The sequence below is a fragment of the Maylandia zebra genome, linkage group LG3 (assembly GCF_041146795.1).
Source record: "Maylandia zebra isolate NMK-2024a linkage group LG3, Mzebra_GT3a, whole genome shotgun sequence".
NCBI lineage: Eukaryota > Metazoa > Chordata > Actinopteri > Cichliformes > Cichlidae > Maylandia > Maylandia zebra.
In genome coordinates this window covers 7,135,001-7,162,798 of record NC_135169.1, presented here as the reverse complement: position 1 = coordinate 7,162,798, position 27,798 = coordinate 7,135,001, and the positions used below count along the sequence as shown (strand labels likewise).

General features: G+C 43.6%; 1 protein-coding gene across 1 annotated transcript; it reads left to right on the top strand.

Moving 5' to 3' along the window:
- Positions 1-8,178: 8,178 nt before the first annotated feature.
- On the top strand, positions 8,179-22,817 carry LOC143416647 (uncharacterized). Its single transcript, XM_076882095.1, has 5 exons — positions 8,179-8,331; positions 20,195-20,536; positions 20,708-20,806; positions 21,924-22,250; positions 22,810-22,817. The coding sequence occupies exons 1-5, from the start codon at positions 8,295-8,297 to the stop codon at positions 22,815-22,817; spliced, it is 813 nt and encodes a 270-aa protein (XP_076738210.1). The 5' UTR covers positions 8,179-8,294.
- The last annotated feature ends 4,981 nt before the right edge of the window (positions 22,818-27,798 follow it).

The window sequence follows — 27,798 nt, the reverse complement described above, 5'->3', positions numbered from 1 at the left end:
TTTGTTGGTCTTTGAAACAATAATGGTCTCTCAGATTAATCACATCCATATATATCAGGCGCTGTTTGTTTCTTAGTGCAGCTGTTTGTGTTGGTGGAGGTCAAAGGTGTGTTCAGTGTCTCCACAAAGAGTCTGAAATCACAGGAGTGTGTGACCTGTGATTAAAAAGGTTCTGGCTCATGTACAGCATGTACAACATGTACAGCACAGAGTGAAGCTTCATGTTGGTGTGTGTGTGCAGTGTGTAGCATCCATGCTAACATAAACTCACTGAAGCACCAAAGCTTCATGTTTCAGTTTTATTGTGTTTGACTCATAAAGTTGCTCCGAGCTGGTTGTAAATGATGGTCATGTGAGTGTAGAGCTTTCTGTGTGTCGCTGGGAACCTGGAGCAGTCACACTACGAGGAGGCTGAACGTCCTCCTCTTTCCTCAGAAGTGATCTGTGGCAGTCTGCCATCATGTTTGGCTGCTCACACTAAATGTGACTCACTGAAAGCAAAACTACACGTACACAGGTGTGTGTCAGGTATATTTGATTTTCTGTCAGGGACTGAAACTAACAAATATTTTCAGACACAGGAAGATTTTTGTGTCTTTAAATGATATTTAATCAAGTTTGGATTCACACATTTGTAAAATACTTCATGTTATTTTGTTATTTGTGTCTGGATTGAGGCACAAATGATTTCACACGTTTGTAAATCTTAGTTTGTCCCCGATAAACACATCATACACAGCTGTAACCCAGAAAACACATTATATACTGCGATAAATGCACTGCCCAAGTGGCCCCTCTCCCCACTGCCTTTCAGCAGCAAACAGGTCGTCAGAGGAGGCCGATGCGATGATTAAGTTTAACATTTATATAGCAATATTGCCAAAGAGTGCCAAAGCATTTTAAGCACTTTCTCAGTAACTTATCTTTCTTGTAGAACAGTGCTGCAAATAAAGAACTTTGTGTTCACAAGACTGTTAGTTAATCATTTACAAATCAATATTGTCTGTATGGACAGCAATAAAAAAAAGTGAACATGTAAAACTGCGGTGTTAATCGATGCGATTGAAAAATTTGGGTGCGCCTAAGAACAAAATGGTTTAATTATTTATATAGCACATTTAATTACAACAGGAGCGTTGACCAAAGTGCTGTACAAGAATGCAACATACCCAATAAAATAACAAATAACTCTCATGCTGTATTAAAAGCCAGTAAATAAAAATGTGTTTTAAGATAAGATTTAAAAAGATTGACAGTAGGAGCCTGTTTGATGTATAGGGGTAAATTATTCCACAACTTAGGTGCTACGACTGCAAATGCTCGATTACCTCTGTGAACCAGCCTCGACCTTGGTACGGCTAAAAGCAAAAGATCACTTGATCTAAGAGATCTAAGGGGGGTATAAGTCTGCAAGAGGTCAGACAAATACCCGGGAGCCTGTCCATTCAGGGCTTTGTAAGTCAACAATAAAATTTTAAAATGAATTCTGAAGCGGACAGGGAGCCAATGAAGAGAGGCGAGCACCGGGGAAATGTGTTCACATCCTTTAGTATGTGTCAGAAGACGAGCTGCAGCATTCTGGACTAACTGCAGCCTTACCAGGCAGGTCGGGCTAACTCCAGCATATAAGGAGTTACAATAGTCCAGCTGGGATATAATAAAAGCATGAATTGCCCGTTCGAAGTTTTTAAAAGATAAAAATGGTCTCACCTTAGATAAAAGCCTCAGTTTGAAGAAGGACCGCTGTACGACTGAGCTAATTTGTTTTTCAAATGTGAAATTGCTGGCAAATATAACCCCCAAATTTTTGGCATGTGATTTGACAAAAGGCTCAAGACTGTGCAGGTTAAAATGAGAGGTGCTGGGATTGGTCCAAAAATTATCACTTCGGTTTTGTTCTCATTGAAGTTAAGGAAGTTAGAGGCTATCCAAGATTTAACTTCACCGAGACACTGAAGTAAGGGTTCTAGTGAGGCAGGACTGTTTAACCTTCAGTTGAAGATAGATCTGAGCGTCATCGGCATATGAATGAAAACAAACGTTATATTTTCTAAAAATTAGACCTAGAGGTAGCATATAAATGGAGAATAAAATTGGCCCCAGTATAGATCCCTGGGGAACACCACAAGTAAGGGGAGCTGAGGAAGAGATAAAATCGCCAAAGCTCACGGAGAAGGTCCTGTCAGACTGGTATGACCTGAACCACTCTAATGAGGTGCCCTTTACGCCACAATGCTCCAACCGTGAGATTAAGATGCTGTGGTCAACAGAATCAAAGGCAGCGGTCAGATCTAAAAGCAGTCTATAAACCCCGTCATGCTAGCTAGTACACAGTACGAGTTATTGTAACAGACTGTAAAAAGTCAGCATAACGAAAATAAACTCCACCTAAACTTGGTTTATATCTGATCCAGATAGACTGCAGGTCATAACTTCTTACCTGAAGTTCAGTTCACCGCCTCGGGTCTCTGCTCCACCTGCCTTTCCGTCATCCACCCACCAGCGTGTTGCATCTGCTGGCCTCCACCACTTGCTAATGTTACTGAATCTGTAGAAGCTCCGCAATAGCCACCACCAAACAATTGAGTTCATTTTACACATCTCCCAGCATCTGGCCAATCCACCACCTTTCAGTGTTTATACTGTTACGGAAAAAAAACGAAAAAAAAAACCCATCGGCCCATAAAAACGAAAAATCACCATCGGCCCACCGAGCAAATGCCCGGTATGCCCGATGGCCATCCAGCTATGGTTTTCAGTAATACGAGATCAAACATAACCTAATATAAATGTGATTTATACGGAGCGCCTCTGATGACATGGTACAAAAAATAAATAAATTGTGGCCACGAAATACCATTTCGAGGCCACGAAATAGGTATGACGTGTGCACGAAACGCTAATTTGTGGACACGAAACACTTGATGATATATATATATCATCCCAGGGCACATTCACTAGAACCTGCGTCAGCCATAGTACGGAGTCCTTGCTGTTGGTGATGTCCTTAAGGTTAGTGTATTATATTTTATATTTATTTTATATTGTTATCCCGCATTTCGGCAGTTATTTATTCAGACCTATCTTTGTTACTATGTTCTAAATGGTATCTGCTGACGTTTCAAACGTTGTATCCTCATGTTGTTACTACACGTTGTTTTGTTGTGCTAATATGTAGCCGTAAACTCATTTTTAACTGTAGGACGAGCGGCGGCCCGGCAGCATACTTTCTGTTAGGTGACGGCTGTGTGCGGACAGGGATAGGACCCAAGGTGCAGACTCCGGAGACAGAACTTAAACCAAAACAGCTTTAATGCTGAACGCAAACATCACATAACTAGAAAAAACTCAAAATAAACTAACACCGGTGGATGGGCAAAACACCCAGCAAAATAAACGGTAGATCGCGACACGGACACAGAGAAACACAGGGCTTAAATACACAGAGGGAGCAATCAGGGAATGAATAACAGGAGGGAAACACAGCTGGGGCAAATCAGAACTGACGAGACAAAAGGAAGCGTAAACTGAACACACTGAGATAAGACAGAAACCTTCAAAGTAAAACAGGAAACACATAACACAGACTGAACAAAGACACACAGACAGGCACTACAGAGGGAACAGCGACGTGGGACCAGGGCAGACACAGACACTGACAGGACACGGGGATATAGCTGACAGGGGAGACAGCAACTAAGGATAACACAGAGACATAAACCAAAAGACAGAACTCTAACAAAGAAACCAAAGACTAGAAATTATAAATAATATAATGAACTCAAAACCCCTGGGTCAACGACCCAGGCATCCTAACACTTTCAAAGTAGAGCAAGGCTGAAGGCTACTAATAAACGAGGTATGTTCAACAGAAAACCTTAGTTCTCTGTGTCACGAAGGTGTCTCTCTTTTACTCTGACCACATCACCATGCTAGCTGGTGCAACTAATCTGGTCTGGACAATAATAACAGTTTTAGATGGAAAGCATCTTAAAATTGCCTCTTTTTTTCGCTGAACATCTCCTTTGAAAGTAGCATCATGTGAGTCACACTTGTTAAGGTAATACATGCTAAATGAGCCGTAGCTTTCAATGCATCACCGGATGAAGCCTTGCAATTACAGTAGCTCACTGCGGGTATCACGTTGCCAAGGGAACTAATAAAGCATACAGTGATCGGAATGATTTTGTATTGATGCAGGTTGTCATTGCTCATACTGAACTACTTAAACTCCAAGTAGACAATCGCTCCATTCCTCATTACCATAGATAATAGATAATATCTAAGAAATAAAACAATCATTATCATTTCTTTACAGCTATTTATTAATGACTGACTTATATATATATATATATATATATATATATATATATATATTGTACTATTCTTAGTTAGCATATTGTCTGTCTTGTTAATGTTGGTTTATGTTGGTTTATAATGGAGCACTGTAACAAAAAATAATTTCCCCCAGGGATCAATAAAGTATTCTGATTCTGAATCATTATCAAATTCTGATTTGCCATAGATAAAGGGATTTTATAGGTAGGCTATCATGTAAAAATCTGCTACATAAAATTAATTTCATTTTCATGTGGTTTAGAGGTCAGCTATGGATACTCGGCTGTGAGAATTTTTAACAGAGCGCAAAGTTGAAGAAGATGTGATCAAGAAACTTGAAGATGAGAATGTAAGCCACTGCAGCTGTTGCTGTGTGCGTGCGTGTGTGTCTGTGTGTTTGTTTGTGAACGGAGAGCCGCAATCCACAATTTACTATGTGCATTCTAAAAAGATTTATTGAATTTCATATTTTGGTTTAATCAATGACATTAATTAATGACATGATATGTTTAAAGAGTAATTTAAAAAGTAATTCTTGTTCATCTTATGTTGGACAAATGTGTACCACATTACCAAAAGTATCTGTTATCAAAAGTAGATAGCAAAAAACAACTCTAAAATATGCAGTTGTATGTATTCATTGTTTTTTTAATATTGACAATTTTATTAATTTGTTGTTTATATTTTTCAGATTGATGAAACTGTCATTCCCTTAATGACAGACAGTGACCTGGCAAAGTACATCCCCAAAGTTGGCGATAGAGTCTCCACTGTGGCCTTCTGCAGACAAGCAACACTGTCACGGACGTCACCATCCAGGAAAGAATCTATACTCTCAAGGCTACGACAAAGACTGACAGGAGCTGAGGGAATGCCTCCTAAAAAGAAATTGTCTCAGTGGGCAGAAAATACAAATGCAAAACGAACAGTGAGACGAACTGAGGTTGGCTGGATGGATTTTGATGAGGAGAAGGGTGGGTTCAAACAGGTGAAGTCTGTAAGTGGTGGTGGAACAAGGCATTTATCTGTAGATAAAAATGAAACCGTGTCAAATATCAAACGTATGGCTGAAAATCTGTTTTTCCCCAATGGCATCTCAAAAAACCCCAAAAGTCTTTCACACTAGTCAACTCATATTGAGAGCTCACAGATGCATGTGGATGCTTCCAGTACAGTTGATGAGTTGTATATGTTGTGCCCTTAAACAGGGGAAATAGTGAGGAGAGGTGAAAGAGCGGCACAGACACGCAGCTCTCACTCGTCTGTATTGAGTGAAGGAGGAAGCGCGCGAACCCACCTACTGGAGCCCTGAGGCATTAGCAATGGATCGACGCACAATCAACCCAGGCAAAACTTTCACTACTTATCTCCCTCTATATTCCCACTGCATATTCTATTCAAAAACAGTCAAAGCAACAAATAAAACATTAATAAAGGCATCACATGAAATGTAAGGAACAGAGATGTACAACTCCAAAACTAATGAAAATTATGATCCACCACATATAAGCAAAGTAAGGTCAAAATTCTGCGACTTTATCTGTGTACCAGAAAGAAAACACAACAGCAGCCCCAAGACGTAGAGGCCGATCATGCAATAACCCAGCCCTCTGTGGTAGATCTCACTGACAATGAACCTAATCGGGCCGCTGATGATCTGTTGGTGGAAAACATAAATTCAGAACCATCAAACCACTTTGTAATTAATGATGGAGCTTCCATAAGTGGATATTTGGAACTGAATGACACATAACCATGGGATGGTCTGCCAAAAGTAGGTGAAAGTGAAGATTCTGATGCAGTTGTTATTATTAGTGGGGATAACAGGGTGGATATTAGTGTGGTTGAACTAAACCCTGAAACACTGTTTACAGAAAAAGAGTCTGATCCACGTCATCACACATTGTCTCTCTCACCGGGGCTGACAGGAGAGGCCAATATTCCTGACCAAGCACCCCCTGAACCACGATCTTGTCCCGTAATACTGACTGTTAGAAGAGGTCATTGTCTTACTGATTTGATCAGTGCCTTTAAGGACTCAAACATTATTTCATCTGAGGTCAATATCAAAATGTTGTTACCAAATGGAGAGCTTGAACAGGGGGAAGGAAGTGGTGTTTTGCGAGACTGCCTGACAGAATTTTGGATGGATTTCTATGACAGCTGCACATTGGGAGTTGAGGTGAAAGTCCCATTCATCCGGCATGACTTTCAGTGTGAAGAATGGCAGGCTATAGCTAGAGTGTTTGTTGTAGGGTGGAAACAAGCTGGTTACTTCCCAGTGAAGCTTGCAATACCCTTTCTGGAGGAGATATTGTGCGGCTCGACAACCAGTAGTTTAAAAGATTCCTTTCTTTTGGACGTCTCACAAGAAGAGCGATCTGTTCTCCTGAAGGCTTTGGATGACTTCAATTCAGTGGATTCAGATGAATTGCTGGATGTACTTGATGCACATGAGTGCAAGCAGGTTCCTACTAAGGACACACTGCTCCCTGTTTTGGCACAGATAGGACACAAAGTACTTATTCAGGCCCCAATGTCTGTAATCAAGTGCTGGCGTCCCGTTGTGGGTTCTGTAGCTGGTTTACTCCCACCAGAAGGACTGCATCATTTCATTGCAGAAAAAAACCCAACTGTAAAAACAGTGAAGGAGCTTCTAATCTTTCCAGAGGAGATGACAGCTGCCCAGTCAACAGTTTCTCGTTACCTGAAAAGGTACATTGGAGAAATTGATTTCAATATCTCCCAGACCACAGACTCATAATACAAGTCAGTGCTTTATAAAAAAAGAAAAAGAAAAAAGAAAGTTGTGTTTTCAAAATTGGAGTTCAAGTTATTTTTACTTCCAATAGTGTTAACATGCTACATGGGTAGTGTAGTATGTGTAGACGATTTTTTTTTAAATTTTCATTGTAAGTGGGCTAAAGCAGTTAATTAAAAGTAGTCTAACATAAACGCTGTAATTTGATTATTTTAATAAACAAGTAACTTGGATGGATTCGATGCTGGCGTGACCACAGTGCACACGTCTGCTGTTGCTCACAGTGGTCCAAGGGACGCTCAGGGAGTTTGTGTGTTCGCTCAGACACGTGAAACATTAGAGGGAACATTGTCTACCACACATCACACTCATAAAAAGCATGACTACAGTTTCATAGTTTTTATTATGTTTTTACTGATTAAACAGTAAAAGTTAATTTAAAAAAATCCCAAAACAGATTCCCACTGATGTCAACATCTCCCAATGTTAAATTTTGAAGGAATCAACACAGACAATTAAATGTGAAAATGTCACATTTGACTTCTTTTCTCATCAGCACATGAGCATTTATATCATAAATCACATTTATATTGGGTTATATTTGATCCTGTATTACTGAAAACTATGACTTAAGTGGAAGTTAATGAAAACTGATGATATTACTCTTAATTTATTGAGGCTCTTCCATAACTCAGATTATGTTATTAATCTGTTGCAGATCTTATTACTGCCTCATGAATCAGATTTTAACAGGATGTGTTCAGTTTAACTCTCTCACCACTTTAAAGGCTGAAGCTTTAAATCATAATATAATAATGTTTTATTTTTATAAAACATATTTTAAATAGAAACGCTTTTATAATTTCACCATAACAAAGTTCACTTCCTGCATGAAGGTGATCACAGCTCCATGAACTATTCCCACAAACATCACTGAGCCTCAGACTTTCTTTAACAGGCCTGTCAGACCACAATGATCCAGCTGTTTGTGTTCATGTGGCGCATTTATACGTTTTATTTCAAATCTACTTCACATTTTATTATCTGATATCTGCGACACACGGAGACTTCCTGTTAAACAGAAAGTAACCTTTGTGCGTGGGCGTGTTTGGAGCTGCAGGTGTGTCCAGCTGTGGGTTCGTTGGGTCAGCAGAGGATTTAACGGGACTTTGTGTCGGTTTGTTTTTAAAGGAGGATGAAGACGCTGGTGGTGCTCCTGCTCCTCATGAACGGTAAGAAAGTCTCTGTTTAACCTGCAGCAGCTCCGCAGACAGTCCTCTGTGACCGGAAGTGCTACACTCAGGTGCAGCTCGCGCCTCTGACGTCCAGGGGTCTGCTTTGGTCTTTTCTGAGTAGGTAGTGCGATTCCCCCTGCCGTGAGCCTCTTTGGACTCTCGTACTCTGGGGGCATCTAGATGTCTGGAACCTGCATCTCCTCCATGCCTGCTTCATCTCCTGGGGGGGGGGGGGGGGGGGGGGGGGGGGGGGCTATGGCTCCACATACCGACAATTAGACAGTTACATGGTAAAAGCTTGTGAACACAAGCGCTCACACACACAGGTGCACACACACGTACTCACAGACACACTATCTTGGTTGGCTGCTGCCTCTAAACATATCATGTAGTCCTGTGTGCTGCTGTTAAGGGTTCAAATATTGAGGAGGGATACAGGAGGAATTCCAAAACAACAACACTGATCCGGCCGGGTGGAGTCAAACGATGATTTTAATGAACACACGCAGCGTGGGGAGATGTACACTGCAAAACATCAGCTGTAGATCTCCGCCCAAAAAGACACTTCAGATTGCTTTTGATTCATCAGGGTTAACGCCCCCTCATGCGTCATCAGATACAAAACATGCACACGTCAAGTCAAAACCACAATGACCTTTAACACAGTTTGAAAAGAACATCGCCTCGTCTCCATCCCAGGTGTCTTCCTGTCGCACGTCCTGCCCGCGCTCATCTTCTGGAACATCAGGCCCACCTTCTGCAACAAACTGTTCTTTTGCAAACACAATTTTGCAGTTGCAAGCTTTTACAAAATATCATTTGAACCTTCACCGACCCCTGAGTCTAACTGCTGTGTAAGTCTGTGTGTGTGTGTGTGTGTGTGTGTGTGTGTGTGTGTGTGTGTGTGTGTGTGTGTGTGTGTGTGTCGACCTGACATTCACTCAGTTTCACCTCTCACCTCACCAGCTAAACCTTGTAACCTTTCCACCAGACAGAAGGCCAGCACGTACACATTGAAGATTATAACAAGCATTCAAAAGCATTTAAGATTATAGATTTAACTCAACAGTTTAAAGTGGTTATAACTGCACCTGTAATAAAGGCTAATTGGGTACCAATATGTTTAAACATCTGAATGCAATATCAATATTAATTATTAATGCAATGGTAATGATGGTTATTAACAATAGCAGCAACATATTTCTCTAATCCCCACACTGCTCAGTGTGTCTTATAAGCAGGTTTGGAGCAGATCCTCAGTGTTTCTTTCTCTCCCTCTCCTTCTGTAAACTTCCTCACCAATTTCTTTCTTTTTCCTTTCTTCGGAAGGTCTTTTCTGTTCTGATAGTAATATCTCAAAATAAAAAATCCTAATAAATTTCTAATAAAATATGACTGCCATTATAGCAAAAGCAGTAATGATGCACTTTGGAAAATAATTCTTTTGGGCATTTTTTTGGCCTTCAGATAATAATTCTCATTCTCGTCTTGTCCTGTGCAGCTATACTGCCGGACAGGACAGGCAAAAAACAGAATATAATAATCATGGCTGTCAGTGTTAACGCATTTAAGCCCCATTAACACAATTTTCATGACTAACGCGATTAACAATTAAGCCATCTGAGTGCAGAATGACTTAAAATCCCTGAAATGTCTCTGTCAATGCATTTTGGGCAGTTTTTCTAAAGCTTGTGCAGAAGCCCCCCTGCTGGATGAGCCTCATCCAGGGGTCTGCTTTGGTCTTTTCCAAAAGAAAAGAGAGAGACTGCAGCAGTCCAGGAGTTTGGGGCTGGGTACTTGGGTGTGTACTGGCTTTTTTTTTTTTTTTTTTTTGCCTGTCCCGTTTGGCTCTTTTGCCATCAGAATTATTGTCTAAAGGCAAAGAAAGATGCCCAACGGATTTACTTTACCAAACTGACCATCCCAGCCTTGCCGTAATGGTCCATTTGATTCACCTTTTATTGTTTATTTTATTTTCACTTACTGAATACGGGACAGACTTGACTGGGGGAAAGAAGGGGAGAAAGAAAGAGGGAAAGAGAAACAGCTGAGAAGAGGGACGGGGGAGAAGGGCAAAAGACAAAAACCAACAGAACGGGCAGAGAAAAAAAAATGCATATATCAATCACCTGGATCACCTGCTGAGAAAGAAAAAAGAAAGCAAGCAGAAGAGAACAAGAGTAATAGAATAAACAACATCACAATGATATATGGGAATATGACAGTAAATACTAAATGTTAAACATTATTGTGCAGCACATAAGATCAACAGAACACAGTGTGCTTTGAGGTAGGAGCCAAAAAGGGTGTAGTTTGTGGGTGTGATCACCCGTGTGTACACCTGTGAGCATGGACGCGCTTGTTTTTTGTTTTTTAAAAGGTTCCTTCATGTAATAATCTGCTAGAGGGTGTGGGGGGGCCACAGCCCCGTCCTCCAGGGCGTGAAGCAGGTGTGGAGGAGATCAAAACTCCAGACATCCAGAGGCCCCCAGAACACAAGAGACCAAGGAAGACCAACAGAGGGGCAGCTGCGCCACTGTCCCGGAAAGAGCTGAGGAGAGTCCCAGATGAGGGCTCACTCAGCAGCCGCGGAGCAGAAGCCAGGGGGAGTTGCAGTGACGCGCCCGTGAGCTCCGCCGGCAGCCAGCTGCGCCTGAGTGACCGAGCCCCAGGCCGAGAGGCCGGGGGCACCCCACCTCCGAAGTGGCCCGAGCGAGCCCCAGGCTCCAGGCCCCGATAAGCGGCCGCCAAGGAGTGAGCCGGTGTGTACCTGGACGCCCATCCCCGGACACAAAGAACCACCAACGCACCGATGTCTGAGGGGGTCCGCCACTGGCAGGGGAAGTGGTGGTAGGGGGAGATAGGCCTCCAAACCTTGGAGGGCCTGAGATGTCCCCAGAGAGGTGGCGCCTGACACCCAACCTGACATATAGACACAGACATACAGGCACACACAGATACAAACATCCATTCCCACCCTCATGCTCTCATATGCACTTACTCCACACTCAACCAACGTGGAGACAGACATAAAGAGACGTTGTACACACGATCACACTCCCCAAGCGTACTCTACAAACCGGGTCTAGGTGCCCCCGCCCCTGGAGGGGGGAACTGCACCCAGACCCAGGTGGTGTTTCCCTTTTCCCTGCGGTGGGGGGAGGCAGACCGCCCCGACTCCGCAGCAGCAGGAAGGCTCCACACTCCAGACCGCAGTCGGACGGCCAACTCCTCCTCCTAGTCCTAGCCCCCCTGCTCCAGCAGGTCGCAGAGAATGGGGGTGAGAGAAGACTCCAAACCTCCCTCCACCCGCTCATTGTAATGTTGATGCATGTGTGTTCTAAGGTGCATTTAAAACCCAGGAGGGCATGGAGCTACCTGCCAGAGAGCAGCAGGTAAGTGCATGGTCCCTCCTGATAGCCCTCAATGTCTACGTGTATTTAAAATTGAGAGGTGGGCAACGATGCCAGGGGTGGGGTGTACACCCTGATGGTACTTTGGACTCCGTGTATCGTGCCCACCCCCAAGATCCTATATGTATGTGTAATGAGAGTGTGAGTAATGTGAATGTCTAAGTTGTGGGATAAAATTGAGGCAGAGGCAGCCAGAAGGGGACTGGGGGGGGGGGGGGGGGGGTAGCCTCCTCTGCACCCTGGTGACATACCCCTACTCCAAGGCCCTGCATGTGTGGGTGGTTGTGGTGGAGCGGGAAGAGGGAGGCAGCTGGAGATGGGGAGGGAAGGAAGGGAGGGGCAAGTGACCCCTCCCTGGGGCCAGCTCCCCCGCTGACCCCAGTAGGCACCCCCATACTCCGCGACCCGCCAGGGAAAGGGGGCCCAGGCCCATCCAGACCGGGCCCAGTGCAGCAGCGCCGCCCGGCCCCACAGAGCCCGGGACAGTCCACCCAACCCCACCACAGAGAAAACTGCACCCACCCCACCATCCACTCATCTTCCAGACTACATAAGACAATAAACACCCAGGCTGAGATCTTCCTCCACCTCTCCTGTATCTCCCCCTCCTGCAGAGGGAGCTCCTGAGGAGAGGAAAGCTCCTGCAAGATGTGACAATCTCCCCCACCAGTTGAAGAGCCCCCCAGGTGGCTCGACGCACCGGCGGCACCCTGCTCCAGGGCTGGGCCCCCATGCACCCACCCGCCCACAACCCCGGCAACACACCAACCAGGACCCAAGCCCCCGAGGCCCGGTCCGGGTCCCAGCCCAGAGACGGAGCGCCCCCAGAACCTCACGCCCATCCCGGACCCACCCAGGGGCAGCCAGGCTACCAGGTCAGTAACCCACGTCCGTCAGCACAGACCCTCCCCTAGCCCCGCTGCACGCAGCCGCGAGGAAACAGTCACCTGAGAGCCAACAGAGCCCCTAACCGGACATGACCGCTACCCCGGGTTGAGCCCCCCAAGGAAGATGCCTCTGGGGAACCCCCCGACGCCCTAAGCCTGTCCCTACCCCCACACCAATCACAACAGTGAAGGCGGGACCAAACTATGACCCCCCACCCCCACTAGGTGATGGAGCTGATCAAAGGAGCCCAGAGCAATTGATCTGATGTGGTGGCAGAGGCTGTATCAAGACTAATGTAATCTAATAGATAATTTCTATATTGGTTAGAATTAAGATTATTTTTATTTTTCCAGTTCATGAGGACTGTTTTCTTGGCTATGCATAGGGCAGTGAAAACCATATGGGCGATATTCTTTTCTGAAGTGACATTATCTAAGCTGCCCAAGAAACACACTAAGGGGGAGGTTGGAATGTTACATTTCAGACACTTCGATAAGTCTTCACATATCTCGCGCCAAAACTTCTGAACTGGTGGACAGAACCAAAGAGCGTGGATATAATTGTCCGGTGAATTGGTTTGGCAGTGTGAGCAGTTGTTGGTAGACGTAAAGCCCATCTTGAACATCCGATGACCTGTATAGTGCACTCTATGTAATATTTTGTATTGAATTAATTGAAGACTGGGATTTCTAATTAGATGAAAGGTTTTTAAGCAAATCTGAGACCAGAAGTTTAGGTCTAAGTTAACTGATAAATCCGCTTCCCATTTTGCAATAGGAAGTGATATTGATTCATCTGTTTTAGAAAGCATTCTGTATATTTTGGATAGTAATTTGGGGGGTTTAAGAGTAAGAAATTGAACCACACTTGGTGGTGTTTGTAGTTCAACTTGACCCGGTTTAAATTTCTTTTTTACTATGGATTTAATTTGTTGATATTCTAAAAATCTTTTCTTGTTGATCCCATATTGTGTAACTAGTCCGTCAAATGAAATAAATTCTGTTCCTTCTAGTATATGTTCTAAATATTTGATTCCTTTATCACTCCAATCTGAAAAGTTTATCATATTATTGTTTTGTAATATGTCAGGGTTGTTCCAGATAGGTGTACGTTTGCATGGGATTAATGAAGATGCCGTCAATTTTAGAAACTCCCACCATGCTGTCAGAGAAGAGCTGATGTTGATGCTTTTAAAGCATTCATGTCGTTGGATGTTTGAGCTGATAAATGGTAGGTCTGAGATCTCTAGATTATTGCAGAGTGCTTGTTCTACATCTAGCCAAGGTTCATCTAAGAGGGTGTGTTTTAGCCATCCTGAGATAAACTGAAGCCTGTTGGCTAAGAAGTAGTGCTGAAAGTTAGGCAGTTCTAGTCCTCCTTTATCCTTGGTCTTTTGTAGTGTTTTTAAGCTTATACGTGGGGGTTTATTTTTCCAAAGGAATTTGGACATACATGAATCTAGAGATCTGAACCAATCTTGTGGCGGTTTAGTTGGGATCATTGAGAATAAATAATTTATTTTTGGTAAGACCATCATTTTTATAGCGGCAACCCTTCCCATGAGTGATATGGGTAGACATTTCCATCTAGCCAGATCATCTTCTACCTTCTTTAAAAGTGGGATATGGTTTAATTTAGTTAGATCTGCAAGCTTGGGAGAAACATTAATACCTAAATATTTTATATTTCCCGATTGCAGTGGTGTAGAAGAGGAATTATGGAAGGAGCAATTAATCGGTAGGACTGTAGATTTTGACCAGTTAATTGAGTAATCTGATATTCTTGCAAAAGAGTTTATCAATTCAATCACCCCAGAGATATTGGTTTGTGAATTTTGGAGAAAGAGTAACACATCATCCGCATAAAGGCTGATTTTATGTTCCACGTTCTTGCATTTTATGCCCTTAATTACTGAATTCTGTCTAATTGCTGCTGCTAGTGGTTCGATAAAAATTGCAAATAGTGAAGGGGAGAGTGGGCATCCCTGCCTGGTGCCCCTCAAGAGACAGAAGCTGGAGGATGTCTGGTCATTTGTTCTAACACAAGCTGTTGGGGAATTATATAATATTTTTAACCAGTTTATGAAAGAGGATCCAAAACCAAATTTGTGTAAAGTTGCAAATAGAAATTTCCAGTTAACTCTGTCAAATGCTTTTTCTGCGTCTAAAGAGAATATTGTAGTTTCTAGGTTTTTACTGTATGAGTAGTCTATCAAATTAAGTAATCTACGTGTATTTGTTGATGAGTGCCTACCTTTTATGAAACCAGTTTGGTCAGGATGAATTAAGAGGGGGGTTATTTTCTCCAGTCTCTTTGAGAGAGCTTTGCAGATTATTTTAAGGTCTACATTTATAAGGGATATTGGACGATAGCTTGAGGGATATACAGGGTCTTTGCCTGGTTTTAGCAGGAGATTAATGTTTGCAGAATTCATATTTGATGGAAGTCTGCCCTTTTCTTTGATTTCCAACAACCTTCTGTAGAAAACTGGTGCTAGAATCGACCAGAATTCTTTGTAGAATTCTGCAGGAAAGCCATCTGGACCTGGAGCCTGGGTGTGTTCTGGCTAATGGCTGCTTGGAGGGGCCTGGCCCCCTGGCTCTGTCAGGCCCCTGCTTGGGGATGAGGGGGCCCTTGGGTCTCAGATCTCTGGGCCTGTGTGCGCTCTGCTCTGGTGCATCCGGCTGATGAGATCCTGCAGGCTCCTCGCCAACGCTCCCTGTGACTTCAGCACCATGGCTGCAGTTTCTCTGTTGTCTGGTTTTGTTGTGTGTGTGTTTGATTATTTTTGTTTGTTTGTTTGTTTTTTAGGCAGGTTTGCAGCAGATCCTCAGTGTTTTCTCTCCCTCTCCTTCTGTAAACTTCATCACCAATTTCTTTCTTTCTTTTTCTTTTCTGTTCTGATTCTAATAACTCAAAATAAAAACTCCTAATAAACTTCTAATAAAATATGACCATTATAGCAAAAGCAGTAATGATGCACTTGGGAAAATCACAACACATGTAAGAAGTAGAAAGTTCAGATATGTGTTTAAAATTGTAGGGAGTAAAAAGTAGTTCTCAGGTAAAGTACAGATACCTGAAAATTGTACTTAAGTACTTACTGCCCAACTCTGGAGAAGAGAAGTTTTTATTCCTCACATTATGTAAATAATAATGTAAACTTTATTGATCCCTGTGGGTAAACTCCTCTCTGCATTTAACCCACTCACTCAGTGAAGCAGTGGGCAGCCATTGGGCGCCCGGGGAGCAGCGTGTAGGGACGGTACCTTGATCAGGGGTACCTGAGGGGAGCTGTTCAGGGGAATCGAACCCCTGATCTTCCGATCATGGTCCACCACTCTACCTACTGAGCTATCTCTGCCTGATAAATGAGTTAGCTGTTAGAACTGTCATCAGTTACTATGAAACTATAAGATAAGATAAGATAAGATAACCTTTATTAGTCCCACAGGTGGGAAATTTGTTTTGTCACAGCAGGAAGTGGACAGTGCAAAAGTTATGACGCAAAAATTAGAATACAATAAGAATAAATACAGTACACAGCTGTACAGAATAGAATAAAATAATATACTATATACAGTAGAATAAAATATACAATAAGATAAAAATAGAATACAAATACAAATACTATATACAACTGAGTAAAAATACAACGATGCCAGAAAAGATTATTGCACTTAGTGTTATTGCACATGTATGGATGTGTGTGTTTGTTCAGTTAAAGTCTTTATTATGGAGTCTGACAGCAGTGGGGAGGAAAGACCTGCGAAATCTCTCCGTCCCACACCGTGGGTGCCGCAGTCTCCCACTGAAGGAGCTGCTCAGTGCTGTCACAGTCTGCTGCATGGGGTGGGAGACGTTGTCCAACAGGGATGACAGCTTAGCCGCCATTCTCCTGTCACTCACCACCTCCACTGGGTCCAGAGGGCATCCTAGAACAGAGCTGGCCCTTCGGATCACCCTGTTCAGTCTCTTCCTGTCCCCAGCAGAGATGCTGCCGCCCCAGCAGACCACGCCATAAAAGATAGCAGAAGCCACAACAGAGTCATAGAATTTCTTCAGGAGTGGGCCCTCCACCCCAAACGACCTGAGTCTCCGCAGCAGGTACAGCCTGCTCTGCCCTTTCCTGTAGAGGGCGTCTGAGTTATGTAATCAATATACAGTAATAATGTAACATTAGAGTACTGACCTGAATGGGTTTGCCTCCTGAGGGTTACAGCTGTGTATGATGTGTTTAACAGGCACAAACTAAGCTGTACAAACATGTTCATCCAAACATTAAATACACCTCCATGAGTCACCTGATACACACCTGTGCACGTGTAGTTGTGAGACTGTCAGCTTTCAGTGAGCTCACATTTAGGCTGCGTCCACACGTACAGATTTTTCTGTGTTTGCACCTTTCGTCCACACGTAAACGCCGTTTTCAATCACTGAAAACTGAGATTTTTAAAACTCAGTTTTTGCTTTTACGTGTTGACGAGGAAAACAGAGATTTAGTCACGCAGCGTCAAAGGTGTGCGCCTTTTTTGACGTGGCGCTGTGTATCTCATGTTGTTTACATGAGATGAATTTCTACAATGGTGGATAAACACAAAATACTGTTGCTGTTAATCTATCTGCAGTTTTACACACGTACATGTACACACACAGTTACTGTCCCTCCATTTACAAAGACGTCAGAGTGAACAGAGTCAACACAGACGCTCTCACAACCTAAATCCAGACGCCACGTCATTGTCGGTTTTTAATGAATTTAATTTGTATTTAATTTAAATTTATGCATGTTGTGTGTATTTGTTCATTCCTAAGTTGTGAGTCTGCAGCAGCCAGAGTACTGTTTTTGGTCATTAACATTTGATGAAGGCACTTAAAAACACAAAAACTTTTCAGAAGTACTTCAGGTTTGCATCAAACCTGCTCACTCTTTCCCTCCCAGGCTTCTAGACTCCTGATTGGCCAACATTTCTACACGGCGTGGATTTGACATGTTCTTGACCGTGTTTGACTGCGTTTTTGGCGAGATTTTCTTTAAAAACACAAACAGAAAATCTCAGTTTTCCAAAGTAGGTGTGGACGTAGCCTTAGTGTGAGCAGCCAAACATGATGGCAGACTGCCACAGATCACTTCTGAGGAAAGAGGAGGCGTTCAGCTTCCTCATAGTTTCACACCTGCATGAAGCAGCCTCACCCTGACAGCTTCAAATCACTGTGTCAGCTGATCACTTCCTGTCCTGTGATTGGCTGAGCTTCAGGCCTTCTCTCAGTCAAACTGGAAACAGGGATTGAGACAGTGTGAGGTTTGTGGAGTGCCACAGTGCTGTAATGAATACTGTAGTGGAAGAAGTTCTTTCACACTCTTCATCCTGGAGCTGCTTTATGTCCATGATCTGCATGGAAACACATCTATGGAGAGGAAATCCAGCTGCTGAGGGTCACATCTGCATCATTGTAGCTACAGTGGATGTTTCAGCGTCAGGACTGAAGGCGGAGCTTTGTGCGTGTCAGGGTGAGGCCGCAGCAGCCGCCTCCACCCGGAGCGCTCGGGCGTGAAACTACGAGGAAAGCCGACGTCCTCCTCTTTCCTCAGAAGTGATCTGTGGCCGGCCGGACTTCGTTCCACAGATGTGCTTTAACAAAGTGTGAAGCTGAACTCTGAGCTGTGACAGTGAAGCAGTGTGAGAGTGTCAGTAGATGATCAGCAGAGGAAAGTGAAGCTGCTGTGAGCTGATGTCCTGAAGGGCTTTTAAAGAGTCTCTGAGTTTGACAGGAACATGAAGATGTTTGTGGTGTTTGTGATCCTCCTGCACGGTAAGTACACCTTCCTCTTTTCGAGGCTGCATTTGTAGGCCGATTACATCACAGCGACGCGACGTAGGCTGTCCAAATTCGGTGTCCTTTTTTCAGTGTTCTATTTGTTCCTGAATAAATCGGTTTGGCTGAGATTAAAATTATAGTTTTCACACAGCTGAATAAACGTCAAACAGAAAACTGATTAAACAAAAGTGTGAGATGATAGACGCCAGTGTCCTGTTATATTTTAGATATTAAGGAGCAGACGGCTGAGTTTATTAAACTCCACGTCTAGTTTCACAGGCTCTCACTTCGGGCTCGGCCTTCGCAGTCTATGTTGGCCGGGTCCTTCCCATTAGAGCACTTTCCTCTAACACTGCAGGCTTACTTCTTGTTCGTAGAGCATTTTATATCGTAGAGTATTTGATTTTATATATATATATATATATATATATATATATATATATATATATATATATATATATATATATATATGGGAGACAGAGTCTTCAGTTTTCAGGCCCCTCAACCAGCTTCCAGTTTGGATTCAGGAGACACACTATCTCTACTTTTAAGATTAGGCTTAAAACTTTCCATAACAGCAGAGTGCAAGATGTAAGCAAGGGCATTGATAGAACACCATACCCAAGTGGCCAGCATATATAGTATATATATAGTATACAGCAGTCCTTCCCAAATAGTGGGGCGCACCCAGGGGAACTTGCTTTTTTAGCCGTGCTAGAAAGTGTAATTGCACATTCACTGCAGTGAGTGCAGAGTTTTTTGCATGTGTGCAGACACAGTACAGAGCAGGAGATATGAAGTGCAGTAAACAAGCCCTCAAGAAAAATGAAAAAATGAAAAGAGAGGCAGAAATAATTAGACAAAAGTCTCCCAAAAACTAAGACAAAGAAATATGACCAAGCATATGCAGCACTTGGCTTCACAGTAACAGAAAATAATTGAGAAGCACTGACATAAAATAACGTCTGTGCTGAGTATGGCCTGGAGGTCAAAATGGGAGACGCTCTCTAGGGTGGTCGAGAATGACCAAGCTAAGATCCTGTGGGACAGATGGACAAACTAGTGGTGGCTAACCAGCCGGACATAGTGGTGTTGGACAAGCAGAGGAAGACGGCTGTAGTGATAGACGTTGCAATACTGAATGACAGCAACATCAGGAAGAAGGAACACGAGAAGCCTAAGAAATACCAAGGGCTCAGAGAAGAGCTCGAGAGGATGTGGAGGGTGAAGGTGACGGTGGTCCCCGTGGTAATCGGAGCACTAGGTGCGGTGACTCCCAAGCTAGGCGAGTGGCTCCAGCAGATCCCGGGAACAACATCGGAGATCTCTGTCCAGAAGAGCGCAGTCCTGGGAACAGCTAAGATACTGCGCAGGACCCTCAAGCTCCCAGGCCTCTGGTAGAGGACCCGAGCTTGAAGGATAAAGAGACTTTTTGTAGGAAAAATGCAAAAATGCCAGGGCTCATTTTCCACCCCAGTCCAGCCCCGTTTTTATCTGACACATTTGAAAAAGTCCTCCAGTCCTCCCCCATCTCATGTGTGGACATGACTGGACTCTTTGATGATGTTTTTATTGTTTTTATTTGTCTGTCATACTATTCACTTTATTTGTTCAGGTTTTTAACTGTGTTTGTTAAAATGTTGAATGTTTCTGTCGTTCTGTCTCCTGGTTTCTGTAAATGTGTCTAAACTTGATCTTCACCTCAAAGTGACTCATGGAGTCTCTGTCTGTGTCCTCAGTTTCCCAGCATGCCTCAGCTGTGGAGTCGTATGAGGGGGACTCGTTCATCCGGCTGTACTGTCAGTTTAACACTTTTCTACTAGACAACCCCTCAGTGGTGTGGAGTCGCTCCGACCTCAGTCCTCCAACCGTCCACCATCATCAGCTTCAAGGAGACGAACTGAAAGATCAAAACCAGCGTTACAGCGGCCGAACATCCATGAAGACTGACGCTCTGGAAACTGGAGACCTCAGCCTGAACCTGACCAACCTCCAACTGTCTGACAGCGCCACCTACACCTGCTCCGTCAGAAACTTTGGAGATGAACTGAGTCGGAGTGATGTACAGCTGCAGGTCAAAGGTCAGCAACAAACACCTGCTGTAGACACATCTGACATCACTCAGATAAAACTTTATTATTTTAACACAGTCAGAATAACCATGTTAGCTTTATGAGTAAAGTAAAGGCCTCTTCATTAAATTCATTGAGTCAGAGGTCAAAGGTCACGTTGTTCTTTGTGTTCCTCCACAGAACGGTTTCCATCCTGGGCCAAAGCTCTCCTGGTTCTCCTGGTTCTTCTTGTGGTTTCTGGAGGTCTTTTATTTCATTTCCGGCACTATTTCATGTCAGGTGAGTGTCTCCTACTACACTACCCATAATGCCGATGGTCAGCAGAAGTTCTGTGTTTCCAGCACTGTAAAAGACCCTCAGGGTGGCTGTAGCTCAGGAGGTCATCTGCTAATTGGAAGGTTGGTAGTTTGATTTCTGGCTGCTCCAGTCTGCATGTCAAATATCTTTGGGCAACATGCTAACCTCCTGTGCATCCATCAGAGTATGACTGTGTGTGAATGTTAGATAAAAAGCACGTCGCAACACATAGAAAAAGAATGTTTGTGTGAATGAGGCAAGTTGTACTAAGTGTGTGAGAGTAGAAAAGTGCTAAATAAGAACCAGCCCATTTACCAGCAGCAGTTTAAAATCAAGCACAACAACATTTTTACATTATCGTCACTAAATTAATACACAGGTGTTCCTGTGACAGTGTTTGTCCTTCTTTGGGTTGTTAGTATTGTGCTGCACATGTAAAACAGATTCCCACACCAGAAAATTCATTTCACACTCAAAACATGCTGTGAATAAAAATGTGAGTGAAAGCTGCCAGCTGATTTGAATCTGAACCCTGAACATCAGCTGCTCCTTACAGCTGCAGACTCACTGGTGTTTAAGGTTTCAGAGTAAACATTAAATATAAGAACTGAATTCAAACATAGTCTACATACAAAGTTTACATGACATGATATGAAGTACAGTGCACTTGTCCTGTTGTAGGATCATATATATAATATACATACATACATTAGATTATAGGACAACAAAACTGTAGTAAAATCTTTTGCTGCCAACAGGGGAAAAGATCAAGTAATAAGGTTCCTTCTGACAATATGTTTTACTGATGTTCATCACAGAAACGCAAAGACGTTAGATGCTATTAAAAAACTTCCAGCGATTTGTTAAGTCAGTTAGAGGTGATTTTATGAATGCTGATCTCTGGATCTTAAAATGATCTGGAGTAGGCAAGGTTCACACAGGACAAGTTACCATGGCGATGTACTGCGCTAAGAAATGAACAACCTTCATAGTGCAGAAAACTCAGGGTTTACCCTCAAATTACCTGGATAAGCCAGAATCCTGCTTTTTGTTGTACAGGCTTCAGATGTTGTCATGTTGTGCTTTGTTGTCCTCTCAGTCCCCTGGGTGGGGGTGGATTCAGGAGTGGAGTCTGTCCAGCTGATCTGCAAAACCACAGTTTGTCTGCCTAAAGATGCTAAAGTGGAGTGGAAGGATGAAGACGACAGGAAGGTCCACGTGTATGAGAACGGCTCTGACCAGCCTGAAGAACAGGACGATAAATACAAGAACCGAACAAAGATGAAGAGAAACTTACTGGAACCTGGAGACCTCAGTCTGACCCTGAAACACCCCACAGATGGAGACAACTGGACATACACCTGCACCGTCTACAGCAGGGAGGGAAACATCCTGCTGAAGAGAAAAGTGGAGCTGAAAGTCAGAGGTCAGTGCTGTAGATACAGGGCAAAGGTCAGAGGTCAGACTCATGATGGTGGTTCAGTCTCAGTGGCTCCATCCAATAATGTTACAGTGTTAGTATGTCTGATGTTTGTGGCTGTTTTGGTTTTTATTTGATTTCCAGCCAAATGTAAAAGCTTCAGCAGATGAACTGTAGGAGCAAAGTTCATGTGTGAGACTTCATCTGAAAGGTCACATCTTCTAGTTTCTGAACATGTGTTTGTTTAGCATGTGGCTGAAACACAGGCTAAGCTAAGTCAGCTCAAATCTCAGTAACAACCTTCTTTGGTCCTCATCTATAATCAGTCATATCTGAGTCACAATAACTAGAAGATGATTTCTAGCAGAAGTGTGAACATCTCCACATCCTTTCTCCATGTTATCATCCAAAGCTGTGTTAAGTTTCAGAGCTCTGCAGCTAACAGAGACTTTCAGTTTGCTGCTCTCTTCCTCTGACAGCTCCATTCTTAGGGAGCGTTAGTTCTCTGTTTCACTTTATTCCACTTATTCAGTCTGATGTTCTCTGATCTGTTTCTCTTGTTTAGTGTCTTAAAGGCTGCCAGTGCCTCTCTTTGCTGTAACCAACCTTTCTCTTTATTTCTGAGCTTTTTAAGGACTTTAACTGATGCATCAACCTTTGAAAATGGAAAGAAATCAGTCAGATTCATGGCTGCATCACAGTGTCACATGTAGTTCTCCACATCAGCTGGATTATATCTATAGCAGCAAACAGCAGCTGATGCACAAATCTTTGTCTGTGTGAATAAAGTTGGATCAGTTCAAACAGTTTGTTGCTCTGCTTGAAAGCAGCAGTTTTTCTAATGCACCACCTTCATGTTTCCTTCATATTTGAATCCCCTTGTAGATGCTGACAGGTAACCATGTCACACAGAGCTCAAGCCTTTGAATCCAGCTGTGACTGTTGATTTTCTATTGAATGGACTTTTTCAAATCCAGCTGTAGGCCTGTGTTTGTGAGCTCATTAACAGCTGTTTGTTTAGAGAGACGTGGTCCTCACAGGACAGCCACTACAAACATATGATTTTATAGAATATGATGCATTACTGCAGATTCAACACAATAGAAAGGATTTGAAATGAGCTCAGCCTTAAACATGTGCAGCAGTAATATTGATCCACAGACACTGATGGGAACATTTTTCTGCACAATAAGTACTTTGACTTTTCATACTTTATGTACAATTTGCCAGTACTGCAGTTTTGTGTGTAGTGAGGTGTTTTCATGGTGTTTTCTTGGTGCTTTTACTAAAGGAAGGCTTCTATCAAATTCTTCCACATGTTGTCAAACTGAGCTGTGTGATGAAGTGAGTGTGACAGAAACACTCAGACTGTGTTTCTCTGCTTCATCAAGTCAAATCTGGTCCTCAGAGTCTGAATAAAGTCCTGTCCCACTAACAGCAGCTCCAACAGTCTGTTCACTGCTTTCTTCCTGTCAGTCTTCATCTTTCTGCTGCGTCTCCTCTTCACACTGACCACTTTCTATCTAACAGTGAGCTCCCAGTGAAGCAGCAGCATTCAGCCTGTTAGAGTCAACACAAATGTCTCCATCCAAGCTCATGTTGTGTTTTGTTGTCCTCTCAGTCCCCCAGGTGGAGGTGGATTCAGGGGTGGAGTCTGTCCAGCTGCCCTTCAACACCACACTTCACCTGCCTGAAGACGCTAAAGTGGAGTGGATGGACAAATATGACAGGAAGGTCCACGTGTATGAGTACGGCTCTGACCAGCCTGAAGAACAGCTCCAGTTTTTCAGAGACCGAACGAAGATGAATGAAGACCTGCTGAAAACTGGAGACCTCAGTCTGACCCTGAAACACCCCACAGACTGGGACAACTTCACCTACACCTGCACCGTCTACAGCAGGGAGGGAAACATCCTGCTGAAGAGAAAGGTGGAGCTGAAAGTCGGAGGTCAGTGCTGTAGATACAGGTCAAAGGTCAGAGGTCATGCAGGAGTTTATTCTCTAAAAGCTTTTAGTTTGAATCTATTTTCAGTTCATTCAAATAAAATAAATTCTTTGATGTTTTGATCTAAAAGCCAAAAATGTCAGGCGGAGCAACTGTGTGTTTAAATGAACTAAGAAGAGCATTAAAATGATCCTACCTTCAAAATAAAAGCCTCTGGCATGATGTGAGTTTGGATCAAATCAATAGTTTTGTTAGTTTAGTCCAAATCAGTGTAAATGTATAAATATCAATCGTTTTAAAGCTGCTGAGATCATTCAAACACTTTGATCCAGTCATTTGGATGTTGTCACATGTCAGGGTGGAGCAGCCATAAATACGAGGCTTTTATTGTGAAAATGCTGAGTGTGATGATCCAGAGGAGCCCATGGGGTGTTTGTGGCTGGATGCAAAGGTTTGTAGCTCTCCTTGTAAAGAGAAACAGCTTGAAGCTACAGAGGAGCGTCTGCAGAAGAAGACAGGGGAAAGAGGAAGAAGCTGAGGCCGCTGGAGAAAAGACAGGAAAAGGAAATCAGCTTCATTTGTTGGAGGCCGTTTGTTCATCACACTGAAATATTCCCACTTTAGAGACAGGAAACAAAGTGAAGTGTGGATTGATGTTTGTCTCCATGATTTGGGCCCTGGAGTCATTTCTTCATCTCCCACTTTAAGACATATTAATGTCAGCCTCACACGTCCCACAGTGGACACATTTCTATTTCTAGATGATATTTGGAGGATGGTCATGTGTTTCTCTGCTGTCACAGCTCTTTGTGATATTTGAGCGCAGCTGTAATGTTTGTGTGGTTAAAGCCACCAGACTCCACTGACAAAAACTCTCATTTTAGCCGGAGAACACGGGGCTGCTGTGGGACTTTGTGTTTGCAAAGGTTTCTATTGGAGGCATGTTTGCCTTTATTATATAGGTGCAGAGAGTAGACAGGAAAGTGGGGAGAGAGTGAGGGACACACAGGCACCTGTAGTAAGCCCCGCCTTCAGCCCACCTGCTCAGCCAGGTGAGCTATAGCGCTGCTTTAACATGTTGGTGTGATTGAGAGTGAATGAAAGTGAGTGATGGAGGCAGCAGGAAACTAACAGGCTGTTTGTTCTGAGAGGTCACATGACTGTTGTTCTCAGCAGAGTCTGATGATTTGATGAGACCATGAGAGCGGCTTCAGTTCCTCATCAGAAAGAGTCTGACAGAAGCTCCTCCCTCTGTACCCCAGTAGACTTCTATTAGACTGCTCCAGATTCCTGAGAGTTCACACAGAAAACTTTACAAACAGCCAAAGAAAAACTATTGAAAAGCTTCAAGATCACAAAGAGCTCTTTCACAGCACATATGAGCCATTAAGAAGTGCACATTTGTGTTTCCCACAGTCCATCATCCAATAATATCAAAGGACAAACTGTGAGGTAAAAAGCCTTCAGCTCTTTTTGAAGGAAGCAAAAAGACTTTGGTCCTGAGAGATGGTTCAAAACACAACTCAGACCTACCAAAGTATTATTTGTGCCAAACACATGAAGCCTTCAACTTTGTATGTGTCCAGTCAGTGTGGCAATAGAAGTCACTGTGAGGATTTTCAATGTGCTGTCAAAGAGCATCCAAACAATCAGGTGAGGATGAAGAGAATTAGTGTGGATGGACAGAAAATCCATATCCAGTGTGATTTAGGAGCAGCTCATATATAATGAGTGAAATGAAAGAAGAGCACAGACAGGAAGAACATGAGTGAGCAGACATTTTGGAGCTGCTGATCCACACAGGGCTGGATGGAAGGAGTGGGAGTCCATGATGGCTCAAAGTCTCTGATCTAACTGTTCCTGAGCCTCTCCCCCTGCCTCCTCTTTGGATCTTCTCCTCCTCTTCTTCCTTATCTGCCTCCTCCACCACTGCTCTCTCCTCCCTCATCTCCTCCTCAGCTGAACTGAAGTCAGGGCTGTAACATGAGGAAACGTGCAGAAATGACTGAGTCAGCATGTTGTTGAAGTGAGTTGAGTGATGGTGAGCAGATTAGATGTGCGAGCCTCCCTGTAGAGAAAAGCAGATCTTCTCCAGAGTTTCCCACCTCATGTTTTCCTGTGTCACAGCTGATTGTCACATCCTGGCTGTCACTAAATGAGTGGTCCAAAGGTGGAAGGAGGAGCACAGTTAGATTGTTCACCTCCTAACCTGTGAAATCAATCAGCTGAATGAAAAACACTGTGATCCTATGAGCTGCTATCAGGGCTGCTCCATTCTCAGGATTCTCATCTGGATGACTGAAGCAGATTATTGATGAAGTCAGCAAACAGCTTTCAAAATGGCTCTTTTTCCAGGGGAACTCCCTGAAATGTAAATCTCATTGGAATGAAGAAGAAGTCCAAAGGCGTGGTTAGGCCCAGACTTGTGGCTGTTTTCAATGTAAAGCCCATGTTGCAGGCAGCTGCTGCTCCTTACTGGCCCACAGCCTCCACTGATGGATGTGTCAGCTCACTTGTACTGTAGCCACGGGGAGAGCGATGGTGAAGCTGACAACCAGAGGTGTAGCGCTATTTGTTGAAGTAGCCCAGCTGTGCCATGGAAGCACAAGTTTCCAGAGATGATTGGACTGTGAGCAGAAATGATCCATGTTGGACTGAATTGAAGAACAGATCATAAAGTCCTCTGTGTGCCCAGCCCGTCTGTCTGAGCATCTTCATCAGTGTGCAGCTGATCTACAGCTAATGTGCTGATTGATGAGCAGCCTGTTCATGGTGATGATGAGAAACAGATTGGATTCAAAGCACAAATGAGTGAAAAAGGAGCAGCAGCCATGATAGAGCGAGTCCTCTGCTGACAGAAATAGTGGAGTGAAGGATTTGTGCAGCGTTTCTCTGTGAAAACAGCTGATTCAGATCAATGAGAGGAGGATGAAGGAGAAGCAGCATGTTTCTGATAGAAGCATCACTGCTGTGCTACAAACTGCTGGGACTGTGTGTGTGTGACGGCTCAGCTGGAGGCAGGATTGGTCCAGAGGAGAGCTGCTTTATTCCAGACTAACTCTTCTAGAAAGCTGACATCTGTGTGGAACAGCTGACCTGCACCATGTGGAAAAGAACAGCAACATGATTCAGCGTCAGATCCCGACACATCCACCGATTCATCCCGTTACAGGAACTGTGCCACACGTGGCCTCTGTTTGTTCTGCATTGATGCTGCAGGGATTTCTTCAAGTCACTATAATATAGTGTCAGATGGACACATGAAGCTAACACGGCACATCTTTGTGAGTCTGCAGCATGTTGACACACATGTCAGTGTTGTACAGATCTGAGAGCAGCACAAACAAACTCCATCAAAGTGATTTGTGCTGTTGCAGAGCTGTGTGACTGCATTTGTCTTCATTATGGACACATTTCTACAAATGGGACTAAACATGTGACCCTCTGCACATCCATGGCTCAACAGTGCACCCATTGGCTGGATGCAGCTTGTATTGTGGCTCCTCCCCCTTAGCTTCAGGTCAGTTTAGCTGTGTTTCCTCCAAATCCCAGAATTCCTGAGGAGCAGGAATATGTGGGGCTGGGCTCTAAACACTCAGGGTGAGGACT

Coding starts and splice junctions, on each gene's coding strand:
- LOC143416647 (XM_076882095.1), top strand. CDS start 8,295: ATGAAGACGCTGGTGGTGCTCCTGCTCCTCATGAACG. Junction 20,537..20,707: donor TGTACAGCTGCAGGTCAAAG/GTCAGCAACAAA, acceptor GTTCCTCCACAG/AACGGTTTCCATCCTGGGCC. Junction 20,807..21,923: donor CCGGCACTATTTCATGTCAG/GTGAGTGTCTCC, acceptor TTGTCCTCTCAG/TCCCCTGGGTGGGGGTGGAT.